This window comes from Pan paniscus, chromosome 7 (assembly GCF_029289425.2).
Source record: "Pan paniscus chromosome 7, NHGRI_mPanPan1-v2.0_pri, whole genome shotgun sequence".
Lineage (NCBI taxonomy): Eukaryota > Metazoa > Chordata > Mammalia > Primates > Hominidae > Pan > Pan paniscus.
The window spans coordinates 127,017,155-127,042,049 of NC_073256.2; the positions used below are offsets into that span (position 1 = coordinate 127,017,155).

General features: G+C 39.8%; 1 protein-coding gene across 13 annotated transcripts in view; it reads right to left on the reverse strand.

Annotated features, from left to right (window-relative positions):
- The window catches only part of SYBU (syntabulin), a 117,553-nt gene that overhangs the window by 68,277 nt on the left and 24,381 nt on the right, over positions 1-24,895 (reverse strand). For 2 of the 13 annotated variants that reach the window (XM_034966491.3, XM_034966499.3), the window contains exons 2-3: positions 2,065-2,145; positions 159-360 (exon numbers count right to left, since the gene is read on the reverse strand). The exons of 1 other annotated variant lie outside the window; for it this stretch is intronic. In XM_034966491.3, coding sequence (XP_034822382.1) covers positions 159-360; positions 2,065-2,088 — 226 coding nt within the window. In that variant the 5' untranslated portion in view covers positions 2,089-2,145. Of the gene's footprint in view, positions 1-158; positions 364-2,064; positions 2,381-2,717; positions 2,736-3,325; positions 3,447-6,143; positions 6,276-24,895 lie in introns of those variants that run through there. 10 more of the 13 variants (XM_034966490.3, XM_034966494.3, XM_034966496.4 and 7 more) reach the window with 9 other exon arrangements.

The window sequence follows — 24,895 nt, forward strand, 5'->3', positions numbered from 1 at the left end:
TTGTAGGTCACAACAGCCAGAAATGTACCACCTTCTACAATTCATCCTAATAGTAGAAGTGTAGTTCTAGGCTATAAGGGACCCAGTATGGGCCCATTCACAATGCACCTGCAGTGCACACACTTCACGCCTCTGGTGGCCTCCCGAGGGTACTGTACCTGAGCAGAAGCTGTTGCTGCTAACGGTCCTCGCTGAGCGCCCAGAGCTGCTGGGGTTGAACTCTCTGCTCTCTTCCTCAGAGAAAGGAGACTCAGAGGCTGGGGACACTTTGTGCTGTTGTTGGGGCATATGGGGCCGAAGAATCAACCGGGGAATTCGGCTTCGAGAAATCTCCTTGTCATGATGCTGCACTCTGTGCTCCTTCTCAAAATTGGACATCAAAAAAGAAAACAAAAGGAAACGCGTTTCCCTCTCTTAACTCCTGTCGGTTCCTTCAAGGATCAATTTCTAAGAAATCACATTTCTGAGTATTGAGTCTTCACAGAGTAGTCCTTCTTATCTCAGTTGCTGAAATGAGCTTCAAAACTCTTCCACTGAGCTAACCTTTCTAATCTACTGAATAGCACATGTCTGTGTGGCACATACACACACACACACACACACACATACACACCTCCACTCACTAGCTGGAAGGCCATCCTACTTCCCTATGCTGGTCCTGAATTACCTTCCCACCCTGACTTCTATCACATTCAAGCTTCTGCCTCCCAAAGGCTCTTTATTAACACCACACTCTGGCTTACTTGATAGCCTTCAGACTTCCATTTTGCTTTCCCTAAATTAGCTGTGACAGTCTGACTTGTTTTCTTGTCTCCTCACAAAGTTGAACCCTATACCTGGAACAGTTATTTCCTGATAGCTCCCACACAATTATCTTTAAAATCCCTCCTCTTCTGGACAGGATCTTAATTATTCGTTAATATCCTGGTACACAAGGCTTGTTGCCAACAGAAAATCCGATACTCGGGAAGATGGCTCCACCTTTTACATCATCTTTAATTTTTGTTTTCCTTACAGGACATCCATAAGAAGAGATTTTTCTTTCTCCTTAAAAACGCAGCATGAAGTACCCTGCCATGTCGTGGTTTTAAAAATGCATAACAGTAATATTTTCACAATGTTTTCCAACTTATAAAGTGCTTTTCCAACCATTTTCTCATTTGATCTTTACACACCAGACTGTACATAGAGAGGACACCAATGAATGTCCCTATTTTCAGATGAGGAAACAGGCTAAATGGGGTAGAGATGCTTAGGCAATTCTGCACACCATGCCAGAAGTAGAACGAAATTCAAATCCAGTGCTTTGCAGGGTCACCACCACCCTGCCTTATGAAAATGGATTCCTAGGAGGAGCGTTTTGCAAAAATTCCACTGCTTCCTCCAACCTCTGCCACTGAAAGGGACTCTTTGGCTTAGGTAACAAACACCCTTTCGAAACATGACCTACTGTTCCTTCCACCGGCTTACCAGGAAGGGTCACGGCCAAAATAAACACCTCTGGGAGGCCGGCACATGGCATAAATTGAAGGGTAAACCTCAGCAATGGGGAACTTCGGAGGGCCCTCAGGCATCCACTCTACCCGGGGGCCGCCAGCCGCACGCAGCCTCGGATTCGCCCTGCACATCTGCCGCCCAGCAGGTACCATGCGCCAGCCACTCCGCCGGGCACACCGCAGACCCTGAGCTAAGGCAGGGTCACTGACACGCGGGAGTCCTCATTTCCCAGTCGCGGATGCATCAAATTCCTTTCATTCACATCACACACACAGGACATCAACTGAAAGCTACACCCCACAGTCCCAGTTTCAGGAGGTGGGATTAACCCTCCAATCATGTCATTCTCCAAAATCTATTCCTCCAGTACCACCTCCCCATCTCCTGGATCTCAACTCCTAAGCAATGCCTCCTGCCTTCTCCAGACCCCACCACCACCTCTTCCACCTTTCCCCAGACTCTAAACGTCACCCCTCCAGCTCTCATCCCGCCGCTTCTCGCCCCGCAGTGCCCGCCTTCCCCGCCCTCCAGTGCCCGCACTGCCCCGCGCTGCCCCGCGCTCCTTACCTTGCTCTCGCGGAGGGGCCCCATCGCGCCGCTGCCCGCCGGCTCCTCGCGCCGCCGCTGCCGCCGTCCAGGAGGAGGCACCTGCGAGCACGGAGCGAGGAGACTGCGCTGAGCCGGCGCGGGCTGCGGGCGGCGGCTCTTGGTGAGGCTCCAACGCGCCGCCGCCGCCACTGCCGCCGATTGCTCTGGGCTCCGAGGGCACGCCCGACCCCGCCCCGGCCGGACACGTGGTGCCGCAGTCGCTAGAGGCAGCTCCTGGGGCGCCTCCCACGCCCTCCCTCACCTGCGGCCTTCGGGGCAACTCGACCGCGCCTGGGCGCGCCCCACCCGCCCGATTTCCCCACGGCACTCCGCGCCCCCCCAGCCAGAGCCGGTGTCCCTCCCTCTCCAAGGAGCTCGGCCCAGTGTAGGCAGGCTGCGGCTAGCGGCATCTCCAGCCCAGGGGTGACCCCACCCTCTTTTTTTTTTGCACTTGATCTCAGGTTTGAAGGGGGTGGCGTTGGATGGAGTGACTGAGAAAACCTGCGACATCACAGAGAGACAAAATAGAGAAAGTTTTCCCCTGGCCACCCCTCCTTGGCCTCCAGGTCTTAAGTCAGCCTACAGCTCCCCACAACTGCCTCGCCCGAGAGCTGCAGAGATCCCTCTCATACCGGAGCCCAGCCAAGCCAGTGCGGCAGGACCGACACAGCCTCTGGGTTCCGGGATCTGAAAGGCTGCGATGGATTCTACTTGGAAGGGGTTGCATCAGAAAGGCCTTCAGTGGTCAGCGCAGCTCCCTCCGGCTTGGAGAAGCCAGGCTGCTATGTAGCCAGAGAACAGTCTTTTCCCCAGCGCTGCCCTGCAGCTGCCCGGCTCCAGGAAGTAGCTCCAGCACACTGCTAAGGGAAGAGCACTGGAATTGAACTCAGAAAAACGAGTTCAAGCCAGCACTCCAATCGGTCCCTTCAGCCTGAGTGCCTTTATGCCTAAAGTTTTTGTTATTGTTTCGTTGTTTTTTTTGTTTGTTTTTTGTTTTTTTTTTCCGTTGCTGTTGAAACGGCATCTCGTTCTGTGGCCCAGGCTGTAGTACAGTGGCGCGATCAGGGCTCACTGCAACCTCTAACTCCTGGGATCAAGGGATCATCCCGTCTAGGCCTCTCAAAGTGCTCGAATTACATGCGGATGCCATTGCATGCGTGGCCTACGCCTACGGTTCTTGACCCTTCTGAACTTCAAATTTACCCTTGTTAAATTGAGGGATAATAATAGTGATACCTACCTCTAGGATAGCTGTGAGGGTTAGGTGAGGAAAACAAACAGCTCTATCCAGCTGATTGAACAGAACTTTCCAAAGGGCAGCTAAGTCAGGTCCAGATGATCCAGTCAATATTTGTTGATGCCTTTTACATGACAGGCAGAAAAAGCATTTGTGATGCACACAAATTTGTTTAAGAAAGCTCGAAAATCTGTCCAACTGGGGACTTAGAATAGGGTACGTCAGCTGGGCCAAGGGCCTTGATTTATTACAATTGCTACCCTTAAATCTTATCTGGTGGTGGAATTCACCATGTATAATGACTTATATACCCTTTATTCAGAATTGGAGAATATTCCAAGCAGCAGTGCGACAGGTGAACACTCTGATCCTTATGCACCAGTGTCCTACATAGGAGGACTGTGCTCCTCGAAAACTGAGGGTCATTGTCCCCTTTCGTCCATCCTCCAAACAGCATTTCTGAGTCCTCAACTCTCAAGCCTAAGAATATATGTTGTGAGTCTAGAGAGAGCCTGAAGCCAGAGGATTAGTGGAATCAATTTCCCTTCTTCCTATAACTCCAAAAGAGAGCTTCCTCCATAAATCTTCATGCCTTTTCAATCTACTTAGCTCTCTCAAGCAGTGAGGTTGGTAATTTTAAGATTCTTTATTTGGGAAGAAGAGGTGATTAATCCATACTTTCTACACCCACAGCTGTTTCAAATATGGACCTCAGGAAAGTGATGGTCCAGGATGATTCATACAACTTATTATTCCTAAAATTATGAGCCTGGGATCATATACTGTGAGATAAGAACAAACTTTTAAAGTTAATGGATGCTTCTGAGTTCCCTACTTAGAATTGAGAATTGACACTGGGGACCTAATAGCAGAAACACCCTCCACTGAGTTAGCCATGTCAGAACCTCAGTGTCATCGTGGACTTTTTTCTCTCATTCACCTGACCCACACATAGCATAAACCACCAAGTGATCTCTATGCCACCCAAGTAATAACGGTCTTGAATCTGATTACTTCTGTCCACTATTTGTCTCCATTGTCTTCGTGTAGAGTGTAAACCACAGTCACCCAAGATTATTGCAATAGTGGTCTAACTCAAGGTCTCTTGCTTTCAGCCTTGCCTCTTATTCCTTTCTCTCCAATCAGTGTTTCCATTTTTCCACAAGCCTTTATGAAAAGCTAAATCAAGTCATGCTTCTCCGTGAAAACTCATTAATGATTTCCTGATTGTCCTCCAGGTAATACTGAAACTCCTTAATGTGGCACACAAGGCTTTCCTGATCTGGCCGCCTTGTTTACCTCTCCGATCTCATTTCTTGCCACTCCTCTCTTTTGTAGATACTCCCTCCCCTCCCTAACCTGTCCCTTTGGTCCCTGCCACTCGTCCCTTACATACAAATGGATACTGCTCAAACTGTAGCACTTTCAGTTCTCGGAGGTGGAGGTTTTGTATTCTCTTTTTCCTCGAGACTGCTGCACCTGCCTCTGTTTAGAACATTTCTTGCACTACATCCACCTATCCTCCTCAACTCTTAAAGATACATTGTTTCATTTTAGACAGCTTCTTCCAGGAAACCTCCCCTGATGATTCCAGGACACTTATTTTTACCCCCAAGAGAGCTGTTATGATCTCCTCAGAATTCCCCATTTACTTGTTTGTTTTCACCAAAGCTTGTAGGCAGTGCCTAGTACAATTCCTGTTATACAGTTGACACTCAATACATAACTGTCAAATGAATTAATGCCTGAATGAGTGAATTCTATAACCCCATAAGGGGCCCATCAGTGCAAGATAAAGAACATAGATACAACTTGTTTTGAAAATGATTCAGATAAAGCTGCCTCCACAATGTATTTGTATCTGATGATTGGGTGTGTGCCTAAAAAATCCAACATGTGTTCAGTGACAGCTTTTACTGCAGAAGTGCAGGCACTGAGAGGCTGTGCAGTAGCCTTGCTGTCGCCATAGCAACCTAGCAGAGGGAAAGGCTGATGATTTAGTGTTCAGATGCCTCTTAGCTCTGTACTTTTGGAACCCAAGCCTGTTTTTCCACTGTTCTAAAAGGCAAGTTTTACCGATGATAATATCTATGCCGCCTTAATTTCATTCAAGTGTTTCTCATGTCATTAGAAGAAATGTCTTGTAACATTTGGATTATACCATCAAAGAGATATAGTCTAATACAGCATAATATGGTCTTCTTTCCCCTGCTTTAAAATAGTCTTATGCATCATTTTCATTTTTTACTTAAAGACTTACTTTATGGTCTTGTTTTATCACCTTTTGGCTTCTTTAAAAATTAATGTATTTCTGGCTTTTAGAAAATATCAATTGCTTTAGGATTTAACCTTGAAAGATTATAAATAATATATAATAATATATATAATAATATACATATAATTATATATATATGTATATATATCTCCTGGCAAAGCACAGGAGAGATAGGGTATTGTAGACTGGGAAGGAAGGTAATGTCTTTATATAATTATTCCCTCAAATCTGGGATAAGTTATTTGATTGTTTATGTGAAATTTGTAATTAAATTATTCCTACCTTTCTTATGCACAAAACTTTATATTTTCAGAACTCTTTCACATATATAATTTTATTTGAGCCTCACAAAAATCCCGTGAGGTACATGTGGCCAATCTCTGAGACCAGATAACTGAAAAAGCATAGATTTTTATTAATAGGAATCCCCTAGACTGCAAACTTCACAGAGAAGACAATACAAATGCACTGCTGAAAAGAAAACGCCTGCACCAAACAACCCAGACACATCACGGTCCCTCACATTCACTCTTCCTCGCATCTCACCTGTGTATGCAGGGGGCTTTCTTGGGCTCAATCAGGGCTGACAAAGCACCATCTCCTAATCCTATCAGCTGTGTGAGCAATAGCTGCTGTCTCTCTCGGTGACCTAATGTTGGGTGATCTGCACAGCAACAAGGAGCAGCTGACGTGCTTCACAACACGTCACGAAGGAAAGAAACTGCATTCTAGGGCATCGTGAGATTTTTTTGTGTGTGTGGTGGGGTGGGGTGGAGACCCATATTTTTCTTACCAGGGAGAGAGCTGCCTGTTTTCCCATAAGAGCATGTGTGATTGATCAACCCTCCTCCTTTTTTTTTTGGAGACAGAGTCTCACTCTGTCGCCAGGCTGGAGTGCAGTGTGGTGCGATCTCAGGTCACTGCAACCTCCGCCTCCTGGGTTCAAGCTATTCTCCTGCCTTAGCCTCCTGAGTAGCTGGGACTACAGGCGCGCACCACCACACCAGCTAATTTTCGTTATTTTAAGTAGAGATGGGGGTTTCACCATGTTGGCCAGGATGGTCTCCATCTCCTGACCTCGTGATCTGCCCGCCTCGGCCTCCCAAAGTGCCAGGGTTACAGGCATTAGCCACCGTGCCCAGCCCAACCCTCGTCTTAATGTATGTGTGTTATCATTACTATAGGTTGAGGTACTTTGATGCTGTAAAACTGAAATGACTAGAATTGCACAAGATCACTCCCCCAGGAGGTGGCATAGAGGTGCTTGGGGCAGAGAGGGCAGTGGGTAACCTGAGGCAGGCCATGCTTGAACATTCATTGGGCTCAGAATGTGTCAATTATCTCTGCCCGACAAACGAGTGTTCAGTCAGAGTATTCTCTCAGTGAAGAACAGAAATTAAGGGCAAGTCCAGGGGAAGAGGCAGAGGTTGGGGGCTTGGAACGTCGAAGGATGGTAAGGGTCTAATCCTCTGATGCCTTATGGGAGAGCAGACATGAGATAGCCTCCCCCAAAATGGCTTTTTGTTTGTGGCCTTTGGTTCATCTTTGAAAATAGGGTAGGATATTTGTCAAAAACACAGGCACGGTGATTGCATTAAACAAAATGGGGACACATTGTTGGACAAGTAGGTGTACACTTATTAGGAAAATGAATCAGAATGATTGAAATTAAGACGCTCTGGAAAGTATGCGTGTAAAGGTTGCCATCTAAGTAGGGGAAACTGAGACTTGACATTTACCTAGTGAAATGCTTCATGTGATTAGACAATCTGTTGGTCTCACAGGTGTACAGAAAAGGCAAAGGATGTTATCTGTAAGACATGAAAAGGAAAGCCTAAATCCATTAGATGAATTCTGGGGCTAATAGAGAAGCACCTTCCTTCCCCAAGAAACCAGAAAGTGTGGGAAAAGCAGCTGAAAGTTGCCTGAACCCAGGAGGGCAGCTATAGAGAGAGGATGCTTCTCAGACATGCCAGACACAGAGCAGATACACAGGCTGGAGGCTCTGAGGGGTTCACTCAGCGTCCATAGCAGTCTAGGCTTAGAAAAAAAATTGTAATCTGGGTTCCTGGAAAGCAGAACAATGGTAGATTTGAGTTACATTAAAAACAATATGTTCTCCATAATGCACTTTATTTCCGTGATTTTATATTTTTTGCTTCCACTTTCTAGTAAACATCTTAAAAAATAACTTTGTCTTTATTTCTGCTGAGAAAATGAGAGCAGGTGCAAAAGAGGAAGATTTTGAGTGTCTCTTCTCAAAGAGCAAGAACACTATTGCCAAATGGAGCTGAGCACCCCCAGAAGCCAACCAACTACTATGATGGCAGCTACAGCAGGGAATGGTTGGGCTGTTGGTGTGGGGGTCACTTGTGCAGTTGTAGAGCTGAGGATAGTTTTGATTGCTGCTTTATTCCCACTTCCTAGGTTATTCCTGTGAACCACTGTCCTTTATACCTGAAATCTTGTGACCCTGTGAGTGAAGCTAGCCTTTGCTGTGTACTCCCAGCTCCTCTCTAACGCACTGCAGAAGAATTTGTAGGAAAATAAAACTAGAATTTGGGAATCTGGCCTATGTAGTTTCATCTGCCCATGTGTCCTTTTTAGCTACTTCTGCTTATCAAGAGAAAAAATATGCCTTTTTAAAATGATAACTATTTTTTTCTTAAAAAAGGATACTAAACCATGTTATAAAAATTTTAGAAAAGAAAAAAGATACTCATTATCTCATTGCCTTAACATCAATTATCCATATTCCTTCTGTTAGCAGTTTCATGTATTTACTTTCAGGCTTATCTACTGTGCGTCAAAACCAGCATGTTAAAATAAGAATGAAATTCTAAGTGACATATGGCAAGTGAAGTTACTACTCCCTTCTGTCTTTTCTCAGATTATCAGGGACTGATCTGAGATACAGGGATCTCAGGCCTCGTTATCACTACTGACAAACAGCTGAGGCTGCTGCTGGAAGCCTAGAAGTTTCAGGATGGCTTCCTAGATATCTGGTCCTGGTGGAGACCGGACCCATCTGAAGCTTCAGAAAAAGTTGCTGGTGGGGAATTAGCAAAGCTAAGGCTGGAGAAATGACCTTAACTCAGAGGCTGGTAGAAAAGTACCTGTGCCCCTTTCTAATCAGAAGCCCAGCTACCAGCTTGCCATAATGTGAACCTAATTCAGGGAAGCACTGGAAAGTGAAATGAGTTTCCCAAGTCTGGAAAAAGATCTGTGATGAGAAAATGTAGTTTAATAAAGGACATGAATTCTTGAGTCTCATAGGCCTGAAATTGAGACTTTTTTTTTTTTTTTTGCTCTGACAGTGCTACTCCAGTCGTTATTTAACCCCTGTAGGACTCAACATTCAGTATGTGCACATTAGCTAAAAAGGAAAGAAGAACCAGTTGCACTAGTTAATGTCTTTGGGCAAATTAACTTTTCTGTGCCTCATTTTCACACCTAGAAAATAAACTTAATAACAGTAATTAGTTCATAATACAGTTATAGGGATTAGATAAGAACAGACGCAAAGCCTAGCATTTATATCTGGCACATGGTTAGAGCTTAATAGATATCCTCTGTCCCTCAGGATCAAATGGCTCCAACCACCATTGCTGTGTCTTGCTTGCTTGTTTCACGTTCACCTCATCCTAAAAAGTTTCATCTTAATTTTTATTAAAGGGAAGCAACAAGTTTTCTCTCGATGACTTATGGCATATAATGGAGGACACTGAATTTCTCATTAGAAAAGATATCGCCAGGACTTTTCCTCCAGAAGGTAGAGTAGAAGGCATGATGAATGCACAGACACCTATCACTCATTCATTCATTCATTCATTCATCCATCCATCACTTCTTACTTCATTCCTATTCTGAGCCATGCACTGCCTCAGCCACTAGTTCCGAAGTATTCAAAGATGAACAATGATTGCTGCCTCAAGTGTCCCAAGGTCTAATAGAGACACGGACATGACCATCAGCTGATAAACTATTCAGTGTGTTTGCATGAGATCTGGACACCCAGAGGGCTTGCCAGTATCTAAATTAGACTGGGGTCTGAGATGTTCAGGGGTGAGTTTTAAGATGAATTTTGAAGCATTGAATACATCCTATTACAATCTGGTTTCTTCAGAGTTCCTTTCTCTTTATTGTTCCTCTCCTCTCTTCCTCCTCTTCTTCTTCCTTTTTCTCCTCTTCCTCCTCCTTCTTTTTCTACTCTCTCTCTCTCCCCTTTTTTCCCTACTTTGAGATACTTCTGCCACCATCCAGGCCCCAAGGATTGATGCGGAGGAAAACAGCTTTTGGGCTTCCCCTTGAATCTTTACTGCCTGGATGTAACCTTCTAGAAGAAAGGGATTTTTCTCAAATCTTGATCACCTAGGACAGCATCAAGACAATACCTGGTGTTTTGTTAATTAGCAATAGTTGACATTTTAAGAACACCATGTTATACTGCCACCTATGGATTTGTTCATGAAATTTTCTTTTGACAGGTAAAGTCTCTTGGCCTGAAACGTAATAAGGGTTAATAATGCCTTTATTCTAACTCTCAGGGCAATTTCAGAAAACTTTCAAAATATACGGCTATACGAAACTGGATGTCAATAAATGGAACATTATTTGGTGATTGTGAAATAATGAGCAGGTGCTTTGATAGACAATGGTTCCAAACTCCTTTCTTCTGTTTACCTGCTGAACCACTTTAGGCAAGCTAGGTAACATCTCTGTATCTTGGTATTCTTATTTGTAAAATACATGCGTGGTTCTACTTCATAGGTCTATTTTGAGGATTAAATTCTATAACACTTGTAATAAGCCCAGCATAGTCCCTTGTACAAACTGGGGATTTAACAATAGATTTCTTGGTCTCCTTTCTTCTCCCCTTCCTCAATTCACAATGACCCAGAGGAGGATAAACTATGTAATTCCATTTTAGCTGAACAGTCAGGTAAATCTCTCTAAAACAATAATGATAAATGATGTTCATATGGTCACTACATTATGTATTCCTAGGCATCTATTTTATTTTTTAAAAAAATACTAATCTTTATATTTTTGAGCAGTTTTAGGTTTACAAAAAAAATTAAACAAAACGTATAGAGAGTTCCCATATATCCCCTTACTGAGATCTATCCCAATCTACCTGATTAGTTAGGTATAATTATACTATGGCTTTTGAAGAAGGTGTAAATAAGTGCCCATCAAATGGATCTATATCTCCCATCTTCCCCTGCCCTTTGCCTGCCTATTACCTTTGGATTTGCCTCCAAGGTCTTCTCTGTCTCCCATGGTGGATTCAATGCCAAGACTCCTAGAAGTTTCCCAAAAGTCTTAACAGCACTGCCTCTCCTATGACCCGAAGCTGAGCATGGTGGGAAAACCCCACAACCCTGTGGATGAATGACACTGCATGCTCTTGCTTTTCACCTGCAGTGGGCCTCAGTGCTGCCTGGTAATCATTTTGGGCTTCTAGTGCATGTTCTCTCCTATTCTCCACAATATCTATTTTAAATCTCCTCCATACTTCAAATCTACCAGCCTACCACCCCTGCCCTCATGTTGTACAGATGGCCATTTCTCCTGATTGACAGACAAAAATAGGAGGTATTAAGAGAACTCTCTCAATCTCCTGCCTCCAAACCTATAAATTCACCTGCCTCCACCCCATCCTTCCCATTTCTGGTTCTTTAGGATGGAAGTTGTGTTTCTTCCTATACAAGAAAAATTCATTTACCTGAACTCTGGATCCCATTCTTTCCCATCTCTTAAGGCATATTATCCTATCAGTTAGTCTCTCATAGGATTATTGAGAGTATCAGAGGAGTTAATAACCATAAAGAACATGGAAGAGCACCCTGCACACACTAAGCACTCAATGAACGTTAGCTAATTTTTTTTATAACTTTAATCCATTTTTTTTACTGGACATTTCACATCAGCATTTAAACATGCCAAAAACTTTTCCAGTGAAATAAATGACCATCCAAAGCTCTCATATATTTCTAGTACAACCTGATTTCTTATCCCCATTCATCACCAAACGTCTGAAAAAGTTACTTGTCTAGAGTATATGTCTCACACCTCCCTGCTCCTTGAACCAATCCCTACTCCACTCATGTACTCACAGCTCTACCAAATAGCTCTTGCTCAAAGTCACAAATTCTTCCATTTGGTTTAATCTGATGGCTAGTTTTGATCTTAATCTTGGCTTCTCATCAGCCTTTGCATAGTGAAATACTCACACATTTTTGAAAAGCACTTTCGTTTTTTCTGGAACATTGCCCTCCTGATCTTTCCCTACTTCTTGGTATCCTTTTAGCTCATTTCTTAAATGTTGCTTTTGCTCACTTTCAAGCCCTCACCCTTTTATTCTTTCATCCATCCTTCCCTCTTGGGGCAATATCTTTCTTTCCAATTGCTTCAATTGCTATTTATAGGCAGATCTTATAGAAATTATATAACTGCTTACCTCTATTCCATGATTATCCCATAGTTAATTTGGATATCTCAACTTTTATATCTCACAGGGTCCACAAACTCACTACATTCCAAATTGAATTCATCATACTTCCTCTAAAAGCTGATTTTACTTCTGTGTTCCCTAAGTTGATAAATGATATCATCATGAAGACCCTGATACCTGGGTGACATTCTTAACTTTTCTGTCTCCCCTTAACCATTACAACTAATTGGAACCTAAGTCCTATCTGTTCTACTTCCTAATTATCTTTAAAATGTGTTCATTTCTCTACCACCTCTTCCTGCCTAGATTTCTAACCTGTCCCCACACTTGTCCCGTTCAGTTCATTTTTGAACAGTGGCCACAATAGTCTCTTTAAAGTGCAGATCTGATCATTCCTTCCCCATCCTATCTCTCTAGCCTCAAATGAAATCTTTCAATGCTCACTACCAGTCTCAAGATAAACTTCATCCACTAATGCATAGCTTACAAGATCCTTCATGGTTTAATACTTGCATTCCACCTTTGACTTTCACAAATGTTCCCTCTACCTTGAACACACCTCCCAATCTTCAACCTCCATCTCCCAGCACCATCCAGTTCCTTTTGCCTTTCGGGTATATTCACTGGATAATTTGATTTGCCAGAGTCATGGCATTTGCTCCTGTCTTGAGTGTGAAATAGGATAAAATGATTTTCGGCTTTGAAAATACTTTTTAGGGAACTATAATGGAAAGATAAAGTTACATTAAAGCTATGATGAACATAGAAGCTGTGTTTGCTTTTGGGCTTGTAACATGAGTTGAATAGCAATTCAAAAGAATTTTTAAGTGACCAAGTGAAATAATGACTTCCAAATTGGTATAACTTGAAAGGCTCCTGCCAAAGAAAATACATACATTTCATCCTATGTATTATAAAATATTAATCTTAGCTTCATTATTTTAGTGGACTCATTTCTCTTGAGTGAGGATTCAAAGAATACTCTTTGAAAAAGTATCCCCATGATTCCTTGTTATAGTTTTTCCTCCTGCTTTCTTCTACCACTTATTGGATTTTTAGTATTAAAATATAAAACAATTCTAAGTAAGAATTTATTTTACAAGACACTGTCATTTATATTTTTCACATATTCATATAGTTGCGTTGCTGTATTTTTCTTGTTATAACAAACTCAGGATAATGTGTAGTTTCAAATTTATATATGATCTAGGCCAGGCATGGTGGCTCACGCCTGTAATCCCAGCACTTTGGGAGGCCGAGGTGGGCAGATCATTTGAGGTCAGGAGTTTGAGACCAGCCTGGCCAACATGGGGAAACCCCATCTCTACTAAAAATATAAAAAATTAGCCAGGCATGGTGACATGTGCCTGTAATCTCAGCTACTCCGGAGGCTGAGGCAGGAGAATCTCTTGAACCCAGGAAGCGGAGGTTGCAGTGAGATGAGATCATGCCACTGCACTCCAGACTGGACAACAGAGCGAGACTCCATCTCAAAAAAAAAAAAATTACACACCATCTAGGTAGACCTATTTTTAAACTTGAAAATGGTTACTTTGGCAAGAGAGTATTAGAAAACTTCATACTGCAAACCTGCTTTAAATATACTTTGAGAGTAGCCAATTTCCTAATGCTTGAGACACTAAGTATAGAACCGTAAGTTTGTTAAAACCAATGTGCTTATATTTCCCTTAGTGAACACCTGGAATTTTTGCATATATTTTTTTCTGTGTACACTAATGTCAGCAGTCCTCTCTGCAGAGTTCTAAATTCAGAAATACCTCTATAGGAATGGAAATGTTGAGTATGGGGATAAATATAGAATTAAGAATCTTCTGTTTGTCATTTTTCTCTTTTAATTATGTAATGTGTATCTGAAAATATTATTTTAAAATGTGAAGATTATTCGTTGCTAAAAACCAAGAAATGAAGCAAACAATAATTGGGCAGGTTTCCTAATGCTCACTTAAGAATTGCCTTACAGACTTACGCTTTTACTAATTGTAAATCCTACCCCTTGAATTCAGGCTTTTTATACATAAGTGATGTTATTTATTCAACAAATATTAATTGAGCCCTTGCTGTGTACCAAGAACTCTGGTGAATGTTGGGAGACATTTAAGTACTTTACCTTGGTAGTACAGATAGGTGTGATGTCTTATTTTGGAATAAGCAATGTTTGAACTGCTATATGGCCATGGAGAATAAAGGTAGAATAATGAGCTTCACCCAAATACTATTATTTATTTTAAATATTAAAATAAAATATTATTTTGACACTTAAGGTAAACCCATGACTCATTTAATATTAATATAGAGAAATTATATTTCTAGCTTTTAACTATATTTTAAGATAAACCAAGAATAAAAACACATAAAGACATGGCAAAAGAATCCTATTTATTAATACAGGACAAGATACAGGTGTATCTTTTTCTTTATAATTAAGAAATACGGTTAAATGAAAATTAAGCATCTCTTTTTTTCTCCCTTGGTTGAATCCTTTGAATATTTTCCACAGAGTACTGCTGTTTTTATAAACATTAAAAACTAAGTAGACGTACAAACTTTTCTTAACGGTAGAAAATGTACTCATTTCTTCACTTCATTTTGCCACAGTGGCTCTATTATTGCCCTTTATTGTAGACCAGTCACTGTCCCATAATTTAAAAATATAGCAAAAGATCATTTACAGAGGAGGTTTGAGCAGAAAATTCTAAGTTTCTTTTTCCCTTCCTTTTAAATCAGAAAGAATATGACACCCCTTTAACACCAAGGTTTTCTGGTAGTCTTTTGCCCAAAGGAAATTTGTTTGTTCTATGGAGCTTTAATTTAAAAAGGCTGACAGCAGGTCTGTAGTTATATACTTCTGGCATTGGGCCTTCCATAGAAATGCACATTAGATATTCAACTCCTTTCTTAAGCATTCTATTCCTGTAACCTGACTTCATCCTTTTCTTTCCACTGTTGCCACTGAAACTGGAAATGACTGCAGAATACAAATCATATGATAAATATTTGGGAATTTGTCTTTGTAGTTTTTCAGAATCACTGCCAAACTTCTTGCCTAGAGAGCTGTGTGAGGCTTTTCAATCTGAAACCTTTGAGCAATCCCCTTGTCTAGCCAACTGGGAAGCAACCACATGATTAAATTGTAGCAGCCCTTCAAAGTGTTTAATAAACATTTCATGTTCTTTGACTCCATATTTTTCTAAGGGTACTCATTTGTTGGCCATATATTTATACTCAATAATTTCAAACACTGGGATGCATCTTCTTTATGGAGATGCTCAAAGGTGGTGCACATGATTTGAATAGCATTAGCATAAATACTCTTTTCCTAAAATTTTTATCACAATACTGTCCTCCAATTAGTCTGATCCTACTGAAAGACGCTATCTGTGGGTTTCTTTCTTCATTCACCAGTAAGCTACTAAGTGCACCATACAAGGTCCCTTTCTTGATCCTCTTAAAGGTACTGTAGCAAACACATTGTCCTTCTGGAAGACAGTGCCAGATCTAATATCTTAACTATGAGTAGGATGGGTAGGACAAGTTTTAGGTTAATTAAGCATGTTCAGGTGGCTCTGGATTCTCACTTTTAGGCCTTTTGTGATTTTCTAACTGACTACTTTTAAGTTGAGGCACTAATATATATAAAGGAGGAAATATATAAAGGAGGGTTTTGCCTGTCCTATATTTCTGCTATAATGAATGCATTCCATCTGCTTCCTTTGGTGTTGTTAAAGTTTCTTCTACAAACTTCTCAATTCACGAAGACAAACTGGGGATGTTCAATATAAGTTATAAGGAGAAATAAATGTGGCAAAAATGTAAACAAAGCCAGTGTTTTAAATGTGTTCGTAGTTGGTAGCTCTAGAAATGATGACTAAGACAAGGTATGTGAATGAAGGACCTTTCCTGCTTGAGTAGGTCAGAAGCTTCTCTCTTCATTTAGATATTGGGGCCAATGCTCTCATCCATTAAGCCAATATGCTTGTTATTTTCATCCACGCTAAGCTCTGAGACTCTATTAATAATTATATTCATGGCCGGGCATGGTGGCTCATGCCTGTAATCTCAGCACTTTAGAAGGCCAAGGTGGGCAGATCACCTGAGGTCAGGAGTTTGAGACTAGCTTGACCAACAGGGTGAAACCCCATCTCTATGAAAAATACAAAAATTAGCTGGGCGTGGTGGCGCACGCCTGTAATCCCAGCTACCCAGGAGACTGAGGCAGGAGAATCGCTTGAACCGGAAAGGCGGAGGTTGCAGTGAGCAGAGATTGCGCCACACTGCACTCAAGCCTGGGAGACAGAGCGAGACTCTGTCTAAAAAAAAAAAAGAAAGAAAGCAACAACAACAACAAAAACCTTCTGCATTCACCTGCTTGGCCTCTTTAAAACTCAATAATTTATCATTTTTAAAAGCGATCTCACTCACGTAGAACTTACATATCATTTCAAGGACATTAGCATTTGTGGTTTTGGACCCTTGTGTTTTCCAGTAACGATGAAAAAGAACTGGGCTTGCTGAACAGTAGCCATTAGAAGATGTGTGATGACTTTTCCAGTAATGTGGCTCAGCTTACATTTACTTTCAGAAAGACAGTCTTGCTCCAATTCCATTCTAAGATGAGCTTCTAGTGTGGCAATGTGAGAAAATTAGCCAAAGGGAATTTCTGGTTTAGCCAATGTGTAGGCAATATCAAACAATTTGACAATCTGATGCTCCTTCTTGGCCTCAGCACCTACAAAACTTCTATTCATGATGATCAAATTGAAGTTCTCCAGTGTTGCAGGGGTAGGGAATTTTCAAAGCTGATGGTTTTTTGTTGCATTTCACTGCCTAAATGTTTATTTACATTGTTCATTTTTAATGAGAAGCCCATGATGCCATTGACAAAAGCATTATATTTCACATTGGTCCAATTTGAAGTTTTTCTTTTGTACATAGAGAACAATAAATTTTACTCATCACAACTCCCTTACCACATTCATAAGAGCACTTCGATTCTGCCTGCCATTTAAAACTCTCCCACACTAAGAACAATTCGGTTGTTCCCTTCTACTACTGTTTTTCCACTTAGTCTTTTTGTGTGCCTTTCCCCCCAAATCTTATAGGTCTTTTGCAGTTTTCTGTAAATAGGCACACTTTAATGAATTGAGTATTAGTAGGGGAAAATATATATTTACTATTATTAATTAGTTTTAGAAATAGAGGTAGGTATTTTTGTAAAATTGTTGCTTAAGGCAGTTTTATTAATTTATTGACCAGATCCTAAGTAAATTTATTATGTGCAAATATAAATGTTTCATAAAAAAGAACAAAAATATTTGCCTTTATATCAACCTTAACATTTATGAGTCAAGCAGCCAATTAGCCAAATAGCACTAATGAAATGACTCTAAAATGTTTCTAATTTTGAGCCATCTTCTGACAGTGTCTATTTAGCTTAATTTATTTTAATAGGAAATATCTAGAAAGACATCTTTCCACATTGATTTCAAATTTAAAATAAAACTAGAACCATAGTTTTTGTTTATAAATCAAAAGTAAAAGTCCTTTTACTTGTTAACCTAGGAAGGAAGTTGGTTCACAGCTATTCATAAGTTCTTTAAATTGTTTACATTTACAGTTTTAACCAATGGCTTCCACCAGTACTATGTTGACGAGTTACAAGTTATTTTAACATTTATTTCATTATTTATACATATTGGAGAGTTAAGTTTAAACTTTTGAACTGTGTATTTACGTTAGTATTGTATCTTATCTCACATAATAAAAATTGGAGTTCACGGCTGTTGTCTGATATCTTAATATTCACACTGGCCATTTTTCAAAGCTAAGGTTTATTTTCTGTGGCTCACATGAAAATATATTTCCAAGTATAGTGTAGCTAGCCTGCCTGTTTACCAGATTACTATCTATCCAAACATAGGGAAACCTTTAATTCAGGCTAAGGAAAAGAATAAAGTGGTTAACAAGAGAATATGGGAGCTGAAAGAAGTAAATGGCAATATTCTAAATAAAAAACAAACACATCTATTAATTGATACTATTTTCTACTCATTTGACAATTATAAATAAATATTTTTGACATTTCTCTTTGACTTTACTGTCTACATTATTTCTCACTAAGCAAATATTTATTGGGTATTTATTCTGACTCTGGTACCTTTTTTTACTTATGACAAATAAAAAGGAGGTCCTCATTCCACAGTGAGTGGAGCTGGAAAATACATGAATTGCTGAATATTATCCAAAAAGATTTTGGAAACATGAATTTGTCCACCTACAAATCCATAGTTGCTTACTCTGGAAACAGTAAGAAATTCTCAGTGTCATACCCAAGAATTATAAGATAAGCAGGAGAAGGTTGAGGCCACAGTGATTAAAAGGAACAGGGGAAACTAAAATGATCAAAAAGAAGAGAGGTCCTGAGAAGTCTAAAATTGTAAGGATTCAAATCTGGAAAGGCAAAGGCTGAATAGATTTTGGACAGAAGTGTGTGCACCATACAGTGTGTAAATACAGTAATCTCACACTTGCCCACGCAGCAAATGCTGGAATATGAGCATGAGAGAGTGCCTTCTGACTCCTGAGAAACTTAAGATGAAGTCTGTGGTCTCCAAAGTTCAGAGAAGCTCCCTGTCAGGGTGAGGAGCAGCTAAAGAAACTATTGGACATGTAAAAGAAATGCTAGGATTGAACTTTGTAAATAAAAAAATTATGATGTTTAATATGTAGAATGATACCTGTAACCTCATTTAGCTTCTAACTGGAGATACCTAGTGTCATCTATGTAAATGCAATGAGAATGAGAGATCCATTATGCAGGCTTAGACAGGGAGGTCCCTCTTTCATTCACAGGGTATTGCAGCAGAGTGCAGTTTGCATGTGCCTGGACCACACAGAATACTTTTAACTCAACAAAATGGAGAAATGGCTTTAAAAAGTGCTCAGCAAAGGAAATGCAGATTGAAGTTAATGCCAATAGTGCAAGAAGAAGCAAACCAGAAAATTATGGAGCTGCCTCTTTACCCAGTATGAACTCTTCATTAGCAAGATTATCAAGTAGAAACAATGGAGAATAAGCCACATGTATTAAATATTAAGGGTGTGCACTCAACAGTTCTGTTATTATAGAGATGTGTGATCAAAGAAGTTGGTAGAGCACCGGTCTAGGGTCACATAACATGAAATATCAACATGCATGTTTACCAACTTTATTATCCCAAGAAATATTTAAAATTGACATCTTCTGTACCTCTGTTAGGTTCTCTTTCCTTCAGTGCTTTTAACTTCGTTCTCATGCTTACTGTGGAATTTAGATCTCCAGCTTGTCCAAGCCGAGGTCTTTTATTTTCAAATCTCACCTGGGTGCTGTTATCCCAAACCCAAACTATATTTCAAATTATATGTCATTTTTTAAATTCTCCCCCAATTAGCTCATCATCCCAAATTTATTCACGTTACCATTATTCCTTTAGGAAGTGAGACAGAGAATAGCATAGACGTTAAGACCATTGGATCTAGACTGCCTAAATTAAAATTTCTGCTCAGCTGTGACTTTGGAAAATTTACATTTCCTCCATGAATTTTAGTTTTCTTATAAAATGAGGGCACTATTGTTACTTACATCAATAAATGCAACCTGAAACTTGGGAAAATCCAGTAAAAGCACACAAAACACTGCACAGAGCAAATGTTCAAAATAATTAGCTATTGTTACTTTTTCATCAGTGATCAAAACCCTGGGGTCATTTTTGATCATCTCATCCATACTTTTTTACCTGCTGTTTCCAGTAAGTCACCAGGTCCTCTCTGCTCCTCTCAAAAACTACTCCTGGTCTAGTCCTATGGCCACTGCTGTAGTCCCAGGGCCACCGCCCACTCATCTTTCCAATGTAGGCTAAAGCCAAGAATCTCTGACATGGTTCTCTGCAGACTCTCCCAGACTCTAACCTATTTCCACACTGGACCATATGAATCTAATATTAGTGTAGGATTTATCTTGTAGACCCTCTCCTCAAAAATTTTCATGGGTTCTATAGTATCTATCAGGACATAATGTAAACCATGCCTTGGGCTTCAATAGCTTTTCAAAACTGGCTTTCTTTTACAAACTTTCTTAGTTATTCCAGCTTGCCTTCTGTTGCACTTTTCTGAACTAGAGTATAGGTTCCACAAAATTTAGCGTTCACTCTCCATTTATTTTCAAATTATATGTTTGTCTTTTATTCCCAACCAGATCATGAACCTGAAGGCAAAGAAAGTATATGTCTCACTTTCTTTTTGTTCTCCCTAAGACCTGACCCCAAACACAGTAAACATATTGTAGATGCACACCGTTGATCAATTGATTAAGACATTTTATGATGTCACAAAGTCATGAATGATATTTAAATGGGTCATTAAGAGAAACCTGGATCCTAAGATATACTCTTGATTTTTGAGGTGGAAATCAGGAAGATAGCTACTTCTTTCTTCAATATGATGTTTAGTTTAATGCCATTGTCAGAGATTCTACAAATATCGAGTGAATTATATCAAGCACAAGAAACATAAAGAGACATAAAACATAGGCTCTCTCAGTCATATCTTATGTGTGTGGAAGGGTCAGTTTAATAAAAATACATACATATAGATGATAGATAGATAGATAGATAGATAGATAGATAGATAGATAGATACCAATAGAATAAAGGCAGCAGTAGGACTGATTTTGATCAGGACAATAAAAGATACAATGGGTCAATACAAGATAGTTTCTGGGTCAGAATTCACATATTTCCTAGGTAATATCTTTCATTTTTATCTCATAACTTGCATAAATATTCCAATTTTGGTTAGTCAGTGCAGTGTGTATAATGGTAATGAATCAATTAGGCTTTGGAAACTGGTCGGTAAGTGCATATTTTTGAAAAAATAAATCATAGTTAACATACAACCATGCCAATATTTGATAGAAGTGGCATTTTTTATTTCACAATGAAAATATTTCTGGTGGTACTTTATTATTCCTTTTAGTCTTTCCTTACCCCTAGTACATTTTTTAAAATGTTCTCTTTTTTTTATTTTCTAATTTTCTAATAATCTATTTGACCCTAACCTGTATTTTACAGTGATTTTACTCCTTTTGCCCACAAAAAACATGCCAGTGGTATTTTTTGGCTTTGCTTATTGTTTCTGATGCTATTTCATACTAAACAAGTTACAGGTTGTCCTATACTTCTGATTTAAAATTTAAATCAGTGTTAAAACTTAAAAGTATTGTGCAACAGCAAGAACCATAGGTTCAGCTTACTGTATATGTCCAATTAGTGTTGCTATTACTATTAACAGGACTAATACAAATATGGTATGATCATTTGATACATTAAGCTAAATAAACAGGTAATGACTAATTTTGCACAATGCTAATTATGATAATTTCTGGCTTCCATAAATCACATACAATGTATTTAGGAAACAAGAAAAAAATTGAAAGTTTAAGTAAATGAGTAAGATTTATATAATGGCTCCAATTGAGAGGAAAAAAAGGTCACAAAAGAAGTACGTACTGATTAATGGCCCATGACATGATTTCTCAAAGTGTGTTGCCAGAAACTCAGTCCCGTAACATGCTTGGAGAAACAAACGTGCTCTATTATGTGTGGGAGGGTGTAGGTCATTTTATGAGGTGGGGAAGAATGAGCCTGGGATATATAGAAGAATGAGAGTGTTTTTAAATGAATAAACACACAAATAAATAAATGGAACAAAAACAACAAGAAAAGACTAAGAAATGCTCTATACCATATGGCTGAATTCAGATTAAGCTAGTAAGGGCCCTAAGAAATCCTCCAGTAGAGACCAATTTGACTACATTTAACTCAGTATTTATCTAACTCATTTAACCACAAAGCTACTTTTTTTTCTCAGAAAATGTAACACCTGGCAGTCCCAGTGTTAGAAGAAACACACTTTGAGAAAAGCAGGTGTTGTTTAAGTACTAAAGAGATTAGAAGAGGGAGAGTCCACTTGCAATTGGAAAAAACCATTCTGAAGAAGGAAAAATTTGAGTGAGACCTTGAAGCTTGAAGAAAGATGAGCAGGTGAGGCATCCCAAACAGGGAACACTGTGACCAAAAACATAGAAAAGAGAATACTGGGTGTTGGGAGGAATGGTTTGGAAGAACCTGCTAGGGAAGTAGAAGGTTCCTGGAGGGCAGAAGAACCATTCTGATAATAAAACCCTCCTTCTGGGGAAGCAGAAGGTTCCTATAGGGCATAAATGGGGAAATGGGGCTTTAACACTGTGAAATCCATGCCACCAGTGAAGTGATTAGCAAATGATATATTCTAATTTCCCTTCATTGATATCCTTTTTTAAATGCTTATTTGATCAGGAAAGTTATTGGTTAATTAACACTTGAATGGTCTAGGCCAATGCTGTCCAACAGAAATGTAATGAGCCAACTATAAGTCTATAATATAATATACAATTCACTTTTAAACTTCCTACCAGTAACATCAAAAAAGTAAAAAGCAACAAGTAAAATTAATTTAACAATGTATTTTATTTAACTTAATATATTAAAAATATTATTTCGGTATGTAATCAATCTAAAAATTAAAATTAGTTGGCTTTTTTCGGCCAAGCCTTCAACCTCCAGTTTGTATTTTACACTTACAACACATCTCAGTTTAAGCTAGCCATAATTCAAGTGCTTGATAACCGTGTGCCTCATACTACCACATTGGACAGCACAGGCCTACCAGTTAGCATAAATCAGCTGGCTAAAGCAGAGTTGATTTGGGTAGTTTTCTAATAGCTTTCACCATGATCAAAAGTTTTAAATTATTTAAAATTAAGTGGGTAAGGCATACTTGCTTTGCCAGTGTCTGAAATTTATGTTTCCATTTTTTTGGTTGGATTAAAAATAGGCAAATTATAGGGTAAAATTGAAAAGCTTCACTTTTGACTTCAAATCAGCTAATTAATTTAAATGAATGACCATGAAGCTCTCTTTGGCCTGTTAATGAGTTAACGGTCAGTGCATTTGTGACATTGAAACAAGAAGGCTCTATTGCAGATTTCAGTTGACTGGTAACCATGTACATGTTCTAAGAAACTATTTTTTAGATCTTTAAAATTTTAAATGATTCCTCCTGCTGGTACAGTCTCTTCACACTTCATCACATTTCTAAATAAGCAATCATATAACAAGTGAAGATTTCATGTCCTGAAGGCATTATACCAATACTTACCAAATGCTTCTATTTAAAATACAAAGCAGTTTTATTCACACTTCCCATTTTTGAATCCACTAAGGCCATTTTGGGAAAGGAGAAACTAGAAGCCTGCTGTTCAGTTTTTGTTTTCTACAACTTTTCTTTACTGAGAGCTTGCACGTTTCTTGTTAAGTTTCCAAAGCATATTTAATATACATTAGAATCTGAGTAAATATGGCACATTCTGTAAATGGACGCTGCGGAAAATTGCTGCTTTCAGATGGAAGAGAACACCATGGCAACTGCTGTGCTTCTGAGTAGGAAGCTCTACTTGACCAACGTGGATGTGGATTAGGAATGGAAAATATCCAACAACACAACATATTCTTTGAAAGTTCATGGCTTTATTCCTGAGTTTCTGAACCTCGACACTATTAACTTATTGGGCTGGATAATTCTTGTAGTAGGGGCTGTCCTTTGCATTGTAGGATGTTTAGCAGCTTCTCCAGCCTCCACCCACTAGATGCCAGTAGCAGGTCCCCCTACCCCCGACCCAGGTCATTACAAATAAAAAACGTCTCCCAGACATTGCCAGACATCTCCTAGGAGACAAGATCATCCTCAATTGAGAACCACTGCTCATGCCTGTAATCCCAGAACTTTGGCAGGCCAAGGCGGGAGGATCACTTGAGGTCAGGAGTTTGAGACCAACCTGGCTAACATGGTGAAACCCTGTCTCTACTAATAATACAAAAATTAGCCAGGCATGGTGATGCATGCCTGTAATCCTTGCTATTTGGGAGACCAAGGCTTGATCACTTGCATGCTAGTGGTGGGGGTTGGCAGAGGTTGCAGTGAATGGAAATCACACCATTGCACGCCAGCCTAGGCAACAGAGACTCCATTTCAGAAAAAAAAGAAATCTGGAAAATATATATTTAAAATTATAATAAGAGCTTTAATCTCAGAGTACAAATGTATTAATAATAAACTATACTACATTTATTTTTTAAAAGAACTTATAGCCTTAGGAAAATGTATTACATTCATATGAGATTCTCTTGTATCCCACCTTCTCCATCTTAATGATCTTGTTTTAGCTTATCCTCTAATTTAAATATCCCATCTGATTTTTACATGGAATTGGCATACCATAATAAAATGCCAACTTTCATACAAAATTAATTATTACATACAACAGAGTGAAAAGATGTAGCAGCTTGAACTAACTTAGATATATTTCAAGGATGTTTACTAAAATTATTGTTATAACTATTGTTATTATTATTTCCTTTTTTTGAGACAGAGTCTGGCTCTGTCGCCCAGGCTGGAGTGCAGTGGTGTGATCTCGGCTCGCTGAAACCTCCACCTCCCGGGTTCAGGCCATTCTCCTGCCTCAGCCTCCCGAGTAGCTGGGACTACAAGTGCCCACCACCACGCCTGGCTAATTTTTTGTATTTTTAGTAGAGACGGGGTTTCACCGTGTTAGCCAGGATGGTCTCGATCTCCTCGTGATCCGCCCACCTCGGCCTCCTAAAGTGCTGGGATTACCAGTGTGAGCCACCGTGCCTGGCCCCTACTAAAATTATTTTTATAATGACTGTACTCCCTAGAAATAAACAAG